This window comes from Cryptotermes secundus, unplaced genomic scaffold (genome assembly GCF_002891405.2).
Source record: "Cryptotermes secundus unplaced genomic scaffold, Csec_1.0 scaffold55, whole genome shotgun sequence".
Taxonomy (NCBI): domain Eukaryota; kingdom Metazoa; phylum Arthropoda; class Insecta; order Blattodea; family Kalotermitidae; genus Cryptotermes; species Cryptotermes secundus.
This window is the reverse complement of record NW_019740654.1, coordinates 716,090-727,046: the sequence shown is the minus strand read 5'-3', so window position 1 is coordinate 727,046 and position 10,957 is coordinate 716,090. Positions and strand designations below refer to the sequence as shown.

The following is a 10,957-nucleotide window of genomic DNA, read 5'->3' as shown; positions in this document are numbered from 1 at the left end:
GTCCAACAGGGTCCACTCGGCACGGCGGCCACTGATTGGCCTATTGTAGCCTGCCCCGGGTGATTATGATGATGGAGAATTTGGTGGAATGAACATTGGCATGGGAAACCGAAGTACTCGGAGACAATCCGCCCCAGCGCCACTCTGTCCACCACAAATCCCACTTGACCAGACCCGGGCCGCCGTGGTGGGATGCCAGCGACTAACCGCTTGAGCTATGGGGCGGCCCGGCTCAGGACCTAACGCGCTAACTTGTATTCGGGATATATCCAGTTCGAATTCTTGCCGGGGCACAGACCACTCTGACTCGGGTTTCTCGTGGTTTTCCTGTCCCTCCACGCGAACGCTGGGACAATACCTTCAAAGTAGACATGCCTCCTTCGTTCCATATCCATTCCAATTGATTATTCATTAAATAAACTTAGAATTCGACTTTAAATAGCCCAAACTACTAACAACGTCGTTATACAAACCACAAATAAAAACACGCATACGTGTTGCCCACAGAGCCGGGATAGCTCAGTCGGTATAGCGAATTGCTACGGCCTAGACGACTGCTCCCGGCGGGAGTAAGAATTTTCACCTCTCCATATCGTCCNTTTTAACATACATCACCAAATCAGTCATTGTTTACATTCCCTACAGAATGGACAATCTTTGTAAGATGAGGCACCGACTGTATAGTAAGTAAATAATACATTATATCTTCAATACCAAAATCAACTGTTGATTATAACAAAATTTAATACTATTACTTTCATATCATTTTCAGATTAACATTAATATTACTACATCTACATCACGAGCCTCCCAATGTTTTGGGAACGCAACAAAATTACAAAAACCAACGACTGATTCGATGATGTAAAACATCAATCGAAGAATTTTATTCTTGTTTTATACTACAACTTTTGTTCTATATAATCTAATTTATTGTATTTTTACGTCAAGTATTTTATATAATTAATAATATTGTATCCAATTTTACTAGTACTGCGGTTCAGTGGTGTATATATGTTAGCCATGTATTTGCCTGATGATGGCTATTAATAGCCGAAACATGTAGCAGAGCTCAAACTAGGCACTGATCTTGATATTTGTTGTGTTGTGACGGTTGTAATAAAGAGGCTGTATNCAGACCCCGTGGAGTTCTCACACAAGAGAAACCAAGAATACACAGTGACTACACACAGGGCTATTTAAAGATACATAAGTTATTTTCCAGACAACAGGTGTTCATCAACAGAGTAGAATGAATGTGTATTTAAGTATCGTTTCAGTGCTATTTTAAATCATGCCTTTTCATTCATAAGACCTTTGAGTTCAGATGGCAGGTTATTACAAATGTTGATCCCAGCATAATATGCGTTTATCTGAAAGCAAGAGAGGTTAGCATTTGGTTTATGTCTAATCCCAAAATAATTCCAATGAAGGACATCCAAACTACTTAAATACAACATCAAGTGGAGGTTCTGGATGCAATGCTGTTTCGATACAAATAATTCATACGGCATTAATTGAAGCTGTCGGTTTGTAGATGAGTTTTATATACGTATATCTTAGCTCTTGTTGAGGAGAATATTTGGACCGAGGAGAGATGAAGTGACAGGAGGTTGGAGAAAACTGCATAATAAGGAGCTTCATAACTTGTACTCTTCTCCAAGTATAATTAGAATGATCAAGTCAAGGAGGATGAGGTGGGCAGAGCATGAAGCACGAATGGGGGAGAGGAGAAATGCATATAGGATATTGGTGGGAAAGCCATAAGGAAAGAGACCACTGGGAAGACCAAGCTGTTGGTGGGTAGAAAATATTAAAATGGATCTCAGATAGGATGGGATGGTATGGATTGGATTGATCTGGTTCAGCATAAGGATCAGTGGAGGGCTCTTGTGAAAACGGTAATGAACCTCTGGGTTCCATAAAATTCTGGGAAGTTCTTGAATACCTGCAGAATTGGCGGCTCCTCCAGGAGGGCTCAGCTTCATGAGTGAGTGAAAGCTTAGCCCTTTGAAGCCTGAAATTAATTTAAATGATATTTAATAATTCAGTTCCTACTCGCAGACAATATTACGTATGTCTCAATTACAAAAGCTCACCTGTTAATATGGGTTTTCTTTTTGAAAATCATATGAAACATACTCTGCAGGCAAAACACAGAGTTCCTGAATGTCAACGCGTACTTGATGCGCATTGTAACCAATGAACTTTAAACAGTTAACAACGCTGTACAAACTGGATCCACTATATATTGTCGAACAAAGGTCGAACAAAGACATCTACATAGCATGTAAAGAGACGGATGGATCACTATGTACAAGGAATGGGAGGGGGGCGGCTGACTGACTATTTTTATGAATCTATTCTCGTATCCAATGTAAGGCCTTTAAAAACACGTAGGTCTATCCTCTGGATTTTATACGTATATGGCTATTCGGAAAGTAACTTCCGTTCATTGTATGCAAGTAATGTAGGAGCGAGGGAGAGTTCGCGCATGCGAGGTAGCGTCACATGACTCATTGCCTTCTAAACCACCTTATAACTAGTTACCTAGTGTTTGTTCTTGTCTCTACAGGGTGAGTTGTAATGCGTCCTGCTATTGATATTGAATTATCCTTTTTTCTCAGGATCGTGTACTATTCATTTGTAGTTTACTTAATGATTGCACTAACTTGAACTATGAATGACTGCATTATAACGAATAAACTGGAAAGGACATGGAAAGAAGTGCCTGGAGTTTAATTTGAGGCACTATCCTGGAATTTGTCTGGACAAACTGATAGAAACCATGAAAAATCTCAGAATATTGATGGCTCAGCTGAGATTCAAACATTTCCAAATATGGGTCAGAACAATCACCGCTTGAGTTAACTTCACTGTACCCTGATATGAGGGTTGTAAGCAAATTAAATAAAATCTGTATCGTTAAGAAATAAAAATTTAAAAATTTAATACAGTAAAAATAACTCTACGTATTTTCACAAACATCATTACATTTAGCAATTAGAACTCCTCATAATCACCACCTTTTCATATTTATTCTTAAGGGCCTGAACATAAGGTGACCCCTCTATTTTTCAGCAGTACTGAAAACTCCTCTCCTTATGTTCGGGCTAACACTGTAATTAATTTTATCTTTGTTATTTGCTGTTTTCATATATGACATACGACAGATTGATATCATAACAAATCACCATATGAAGAGCATTTCTTTCATGTCTATTTTACTTCCTCTATATGTAATCCCACTCCNAAAAATAACTCTACGTATTTTCACAAACATCATTACATTTAGCAATTAGAATTCCTGATAATCACCACCTTTTCATATTTATTCTTAAGGGCCTGAACATAAGGTGACCCCTCTATTTTTCAGCAGTACTGAAAACTCCTCTCCTTATGTTCGGGCTAACACTGTAATTAATTTTATCTTTGTTATTTGCTGTTTTCACACATGACATATGACAGATTGATATCATAACAAATCACCATATGAAGGGCATTTCTTTCATGTCTGTTTTACTTCCTCTATACGTAATATATATGAGAAAATACTGTGGACACACACAAAACGACCTACAGATTTTGACGGATTTACACACTTTCCGCCTCCCTAATTACAAGGGAGTGATGTTTGGAATGCTGTCTATGTGTAGAGATGTGGCACTCGCTAGAACCCGAAGAGTTGGACGGATTTCCTTCACAACCGATATTTACGAGTTCTGAGCCTCTGTGGTCTAGAGGTCCCGGGTTCGATTCCGGGCGATGGCAGATTTTCCGAGAAGTAGTGGGTCTGCAACGGGGTGCACTTAGCCTCGTGAGGATAACTGAGGAGCTACTTGAATTGAAAAGTACGAGCTACGGTCTAGAAAACCGAAATTAACGGCCGTGGGTATCCGTTGCGCCGACCAAGCGACACCCTCTATCCACTAAAATTGGCACTAACTTCGCCGACAAGCGGCGGTCGCTCGGTCGGTATAGTTCGCTTGCGGACTAAAGCCACGGAGTTTGTTTGATCATGGGTCGGTGCCAGATGAATATGAACATTCTAGCTCCAAAAACAGGCATCCTTCAAATACGCGCCAAGAAGCAAAATGATGAATTTCTCGAAAACGACTCAATTAATTTTGATTACATTTTAGTAACTTATGGAAACAACAGCCCTATATAAAACTGCATAGATGGTATCATCACAAAATAACGGCACGCGCTCCCACGGCTCAAACGCGAAATGACAATTTTATCGAAAATGTTTTCACCTAATTGTGATTGAAATTTAACCATCTATAGAAGCAATGAACACAGACGACAAGGATATAATTCTTGTATTGTACTTAAACGTTAGAGATAATTCTCAGGAAATTATTATTATAAGATAGTGGAAGCCTTGGTCAGTCAAGCATGTAGGAAATAATTAAAGAATAATTGTTACAGAACATTTACATGTCCTAGCTAGTGTAATCAGCGACTAACAGTGGTCTAACGAGCAATCTATTTCGTTTTCAAGGTCAACCACATAAAAGTGTCTGCAATGTGTTTGCACTGATTTTATCTCCTATTTCTGAAAGAACCTTTTGTAAGGAAAATGCTTTGGACTTCAAATTCCTCTGAGATTGGATCGCCCCAGTTAAACGTTAATCCTGATCCTATGTTTAATTTCGCTTTTCAGCAATGTACTGGATGTTGGTAGGGTTGGCAACTGTTGCCCGTGGTGCAACACCCTGCTGTCCTGGGTCAAATCTACTTAATATGAAGCAGACTCATTGTGATGAGTTTCCAGATGTTGCAGTGCGTATAAACTGCAATGGCTCTGGCATCTTCATATTGGATCCAAATGAATTACCAGATGATGTATTCACTGTGGACCCAACAACAGGCAATCTTCTATCAGGCAAAGACATCATACAACACAATAAGTAAGTTTCTCGGTTAGCTAAATGAAAATACTATACACTGACATACATTATACACAATAAGCAACTGACAAATTAAACGACTGAGTGAGCAAGTCCGCCGCTGTGGTCTAGTGGTCAGAGTTCCTGGCTACAGATCCGGAGGTCTCGTGTTCAATTCCCGGCGCTACCAGACTTTCTAAGAAGTAGTGGGTCTGGAACGGGGACCACTCAGCCTCATGAGGATAACTGAGGAGCTATTTCAAGGAAACAGCTGCTCCGGTCTAGAAAACCGAGATTAATGTCCGTGGGGATCCGTTGTGCTGACCATGTGACACCTTCTATCGGCAAAAGTTGGCACTAACTTCGCCGACAAGCGGCAGTTGCTCGGTCGGTATAGTTCGTTTGCGGACTACAGGCCACGGAGTTGTTTGAGTTCGCCAATTACTATTCTAGCACAGTAAGTATGGCCCCATGTATTTACAAATATTTCATGCCAGGGATACTAAATACTTTCCAGAAACAATAACAATAAAAAAGTATTAAAAGATTAAGTTTAAGAATTATGCAGATTTCAAGAAGTTCAGATGATGCAAACTGTAACTAACACCATGCAGCAGAGTCCTTCTTGAGAAGCTGTTAGTCACTCAGCCAGTTCCCTCACATAAAACTTGTAGGTTCATTACTATGTCCACAAGAGCCATGCAAATGGACCCCATCCTGAGCCAGATGAATCCAGACTACATTGTCACACACTATTTCCTTATGATCCATTTTTACTGTTATCTGCCCACCCAAGTCTAATTTTCATAAATGGTTTCTTCTCTTCAGGTTTTCTGATCAAAAATTTATATACGAATCTCAATATAGGAGCAGATTAATAAAAGGAGCTCACAGAGGCTGATTTTTTAATATCCATTGCTAATGACTGGCTATGGGGTCTGGTTCTTCGGCCTATGCGCCCTCATGCACCATGAATGTACGCGATTCTATCTCCTGATTTAAAAGCAGACAGAGAATTAAGCTATAGATGGAGGGTGGATTTAGATATGCTGGGGCTTGAGAGGGCACATAACAAAGAGAGAAGCCTATATATAATTTTAATATGGAGTAAAACATGAATTTAAATACCAGGATTTTGTACCATCCATCACACATCAAATATGAAACAGAATGTACAACGTAAAAATAATAAACTTAAATACTAAAGTTTTGAATTTGCTTATAAAAACCAATAAAGATGCAACAAAAGACACAGTAAGGGCTGTAAAAGATAAAAAAGCTATCCCTGTAACAGGCTGTGGAGGCCCACATGGTTGTGAGATGTCGAGGTTCCCACATTTTCTAGACAGTAGGCTCACAGGTGGTGGTGAGGTTGTCAGCCCTACGCGCTGGCTGCCTTTTACCCCCTAGGAAGTTTCCTGATACTCATTTCTGTTAAAGGCTGAGTTGACCTGAGGGCCATAGTGCAGCGGGAAGGATTAAATCAATTGAAATAATCCACCTCATCGGGACTCAAACCCGCGACCTTCCAGCTTGTAGCATAGTGCCTCAACCAACTACCCTACCATGTGCCCCAATTAATGGCTGTGAATTAATATAACTGAAATACTGAGGACTCTCATAAGATGAGGTCCTAAGCCATAACTTATTCAGCTGCATTGCATATCCTGTATTTCTAGATTGCCAGAGCAAGTGCAACATATATCTCTTTACATTTTTATGGCATGGTGCTTTAGCAAAAAGGGCGTTTTTACCTATATTTATTTTTTTCATTATCGACTGTAATGTGTTAACTTCATGTCTCTTTCAGGTTCTGTCTAGCACGAAAACGTGAGGATGGTGGAAAGATTTCTGTACTAGATATTGCTCTGGTATGTTTTCCTGAAGAAGACCTTCCAGCTACGAGCCATCACTACATTATATATTCAGCATGTCTTCTTGTGTCATCATTCTTTCTCCTGGTTACACTGATTGTGTACCTGCTGGTGCCTGAATTGCGTGACTTGCAGGGCAAATGCCTCATGTTCAGCATGTCCAGTCTCTGCCTTGCTGACATTTCACTTGCTATTCTTCAGCTCCATTCTCACAATCTTAGCAACACTATGTGTGTGGCCCAAGGTACAGGCATTTACTGTTGCTTCCCTCATGAACATATCGATTAATATCTTTAAGCTCTGTTGAAACGAATCAATTAATATAATTTATTTTCCTTCCAGCCTTCTTCACATATTTCTGGATGTTGTCTGCATTTTTTTGGCTGAATGTTGTATCGTTCAATGTCTGGAGAACTGTTAGGTAAGTTTCAGTTTATAATTTACCATTGTATTTTATAACTACATAACACTGTTTTCATGACCCTGTGGTAAATGCTGCATGTTTCACAGAAAACAAATACAGTGTTCTAAGGTTGCCACAATTTAACTGCACAGAAAAAAAAATAAAGAAATTACTATGGCAGTCTTTATCACATCTGTTTATATGTATTAACAGCGCTATTACATTATTCCTTATGATTTCTGTAATGTCTCTGTCTTCCACATACTAAATAACTGCCATACTAGCAGCAACCCAGGAATAGCAGTAGAACTAGTTCATGTCTCTTGCACCTGAAGATTTCTCATTCCTTCTTCTCACATACCAGCTGCATATGTTAAAAGTATCCATTTTTATGAACATTCACAATCCAGTGGAGAGCCTATTAAGTTTGTTTAGTCCAGCTGTTCATCAGAATTAATGGAAGAACTCTAGAACCATGAGATGAATTCCAATTAAATTTGATACTGGAGAATTTTACAAAAAACTGTCACTTAAATTTTCATTTACATCAGACAACCACTTTACATAACGTCTTACATGGGTTTCTGTGTTTCTTAGTGTACAAGTTCCAACACTTTTACCACAGATTGCATGAGAATCAAATTATTTGGAATTATTACAGACCCTACAGGGCCTCAAAATACTTTGGACAAGTTACATAAAAGTTGTAACCATAGAAGTGCATCTTCTAAATATACTAGAAACTTATAAATTTTACACATTTCTCATACATTTACAGATTCCATCACTTCCCTCTGTCAGATGGCCAGCTGCTAATTTGCTTCTGTGTTTTTGCAATTGGTGGTCCACTTCTCTTCCTTGCTGTAGCTTTAGCAACACACCACACAGCATCTGCCAACTTGATCCAACCAAACTTTGGTGTTACCAGTTGCTGGTTTGGTGGTGAGTGTAACAACATTGTACACTTTGTTACAAAAGTTTATATGAATCTACAAGAATGCACAGCTAAAACCAGAAAATATATAGTAAAAGCCTGAACTACCACACGTCAGTCTCGCATGGATTCAAGAATCCAATCTTCAACGTGACAGAAATACAAGACATAACCCCATACCATCTACTAAAAGATAACTCAGTGCCTAAAGAACCAAAAGGCTCAAGAAAACATTCCTAAGCCATTTCAGGCCAGTTCCATCTTCAAAACATATTCTTTAATATTAAATTTAATATTACTTTCAGATTTACTTTTCAGTTTCAAATCCATCCACAATGTGACAAATATACTGGCATGTGTTGGGTATGCAACGTGACAAATACTTTCACGCCGTATTGAATTCATTCATTCATCAGTAATCTGTCAGAAGACAGGTCCACAGTCTCTTCCAAAACAGTTCCTCCACTTAACGCGATCTAGAGCTTTCTCCTTCAAATGAGAATATCCTCTTCTGTCCCCAAGGTCATCCAGCATCTTCTTACGTCTTCTGATCACTTCTATCTGCCCCTCTATCTTTCCTTCAATAACTTCTTTTAAAAGGCAGTTACTGTGTAAGATATGACCAATCCAATTAGCCTTCCATTTTCTTATTTCATGTATGATATTCCTCTGCTCATAGCGAATTTATTTCATATTCGCTCGTACACTTATACAATTCACAATTACTTCCACTGCTCTATGCGACTTCACAATCCACACTGTGTCACTCCTGATCACACACTCTGGCTCGCATACTGCTCAGCCGGCCATTTATACCGTTCCCTGTTGCCTCGTGTTACCAGTGGTGTTCCCTTGTTACGTCACATTGGGAAGTGCTGTTACGTCACCGTGGGGAGGGGGGACGGAGTGTTGACTGGCCTGTTACCGTAGCAGCGGCAGTTGCACTGATGCTGTTATGTCACCCCTGGAAGGGGGTGGGGGTGTAGGACATTCTAGTTGGAGGTGGAGGTGAATGGCCAGCTTCACGCCCCAGCCGCCTTACCCCCAGTACTTACTGGATAGGAGGCTGGGCAGGCCTCAGAGCTAGTCTGAATACTATGAAGAGGAAAAAAATCTTGACCCTGCTAGAAATTGAATTCTGACCATCCAGCATGTAGCCAATGTAACACAGCTGACTGACATAGAGATTCTGCATTCCTTAATTCAATACAAAAACGTATACAAGTCAGTGTGTTTAGATGAAGTGTACTGAAAATCTAGTCTGTGTGTTTAACCGAAGCGTATTCAAAATCCAATCGTCACATCCCATACTGAAGAAGTATGAAATATGGGTTTCAAGAAGTTATAAATAAGTACATTTCATGAAAATGATGACAACTGACGACAGAGACATTACTGCCCGCAGATTCACCTGTCAGCAGTGTGTTTAAGTAAACTGCATCACAGTCCAGTCACAACAGCCAATATTAAAAATAATACAATATACAGGTTTCAAGAAGTTCTCTAAATATTTTTTGTGAAAATGATAATTGCTGATGATAGACCATTACTGGCAGATACAGAGCCTGAATCTCAGCTATGTATCTGGCTACAATGAAGAATTTTCATGGCTTTCCTCTGTATCTCCAGGCAAATGCCTTCAAACAGGTTATGGCTGATGAACTGTTACCTACTCACCATTCAAGATCATGTTCTGATCTCACTTACGAGTAACACTACAGATACCCAAAAACTTGCAGAAGGTAATTTGTTCCATGACAACTGCTCATAAGGTGAAAAGCTGTAAATCAAAAATGAAATTTCTGCATACCTTACGTATAAAAATCATTGAAATTTTGAACGTAAGCTGTTTTCTGCAGCAAAAATGAAGTTTGAGAAATAGGTACAAATTAACACCCTTCATTGCACGAAAATTCGTAAATCAAGTGTTCGTAAAACCAGGAATACCTATATATATACACATGAGGGTCAGTCAAAAAGTTCCTGGAATGGTGGTATAGCACTCTAATGGTAAAACATACGGCAGCGCTTACCTAATCACCTTCAAAGTAGGATCCTTGCGCGCACACACACTTGCTCCATCAATCCTGCCATTGTTGGAAGCTGTGGTGGAAGGCTTCTTTTGAAATCTTCCGGAGCTCGGCCGTCACATTAGATTTGATGTTCTCCATGGTTGTGAAACGTGTCCTCTTGAGGCCCATTTTCAGATTAGGGAACAGCCAAAAGTCACTCGGAGCGAGATCTGGCGAGTGATGACAGGAATGTTTTTCTTGGTGAGGAATTGCTGTACAATACGTGATGTGTGGCTCGATGTGTTACCGTGATGCAGAAACCACTGTCCCTGCCACTTGTTGCACCACTTCCTCCGAACCGCATCGCGCAACCTCTGCAAAACTTGCATGTAGAAATGGCCAGTAACAGTACCAACTTCTTGCTCTAACTCCACGATGGTCATTTTTTAATCACATCAACTCAGTTGTCGCATTTTTCCAATCATTTCTTCGGTTCTGGATGTCAAAGGTCTCCCGCTGCACTAGTCATCCTCTAACGTCTCCTGCCCATTCTTAAACCAGGAAAACCAGTCATAAACTGCAGATTTCTTTAGTGCAGTATCACTGTAAACATGCTGCAGGGCTGATAGCATCTCTGAAGCAGATGATCCCAATTTGAACATGAACTTGATGTTTGCATGCTGTTTGAACTGTGACATTGCGCCGAATGACCAACACTCACATCTAATTCAAACAGAACAGTAACAACACTGCACACTCAAACCTGTCCAGACCTGCTGCACCTGTGAGCAGACATGCTGAGCTTCCCACCACAACAGTGTGTGCTCTATCTTATCGCT

The 10,957-nt window shown here is 40.0% G+C and overlaps 2 protein-coding genes across 3 annotated transcripts in view; one reads left to right on the top strand and one right to left on the bottom strand.

The window, feature by feature from the left end:
* The window catches only part of LOC111872332 (RNA helicase aquarius), an 83,152-nt gene that overhangs the window by 40,073 nt on the left and 32,122 nt on the right, over window positions 1-10,957 (bottom strand). The window lies entirely within an intron of this gene.
* LOC111872331 (G-protein coupled receptor Mth2) overlaps window positions 1-10,957 on the top strand; it is a 17,502-nt gene that overhangs the window by 1,593 nt on the left and 4,952 nt on the right. For both annotated transcript variants that reach the window (XM_023866086.2, XM_023866087.2), the window contains exons 2-5: window positions 4,670-4,916; window positions 6,706-7,013; window positions 7,112-7,190; window positions 7,951-8,114. In XM_023866086.2, the coding sequence (XP_023721854.1) occupies window positions 4,670-4,916; window positions 6,706-7,013; window positions 7,112-7,190; window positions 7,951-8,114 (798 nt within the window). The remainder of the gene's footprint in view (window positions 1-4,669; window positions 4,917-6,705; window positions 7,014-7,111; window positions 7,191-7,950; window positions 8,115-10,957) is intronic.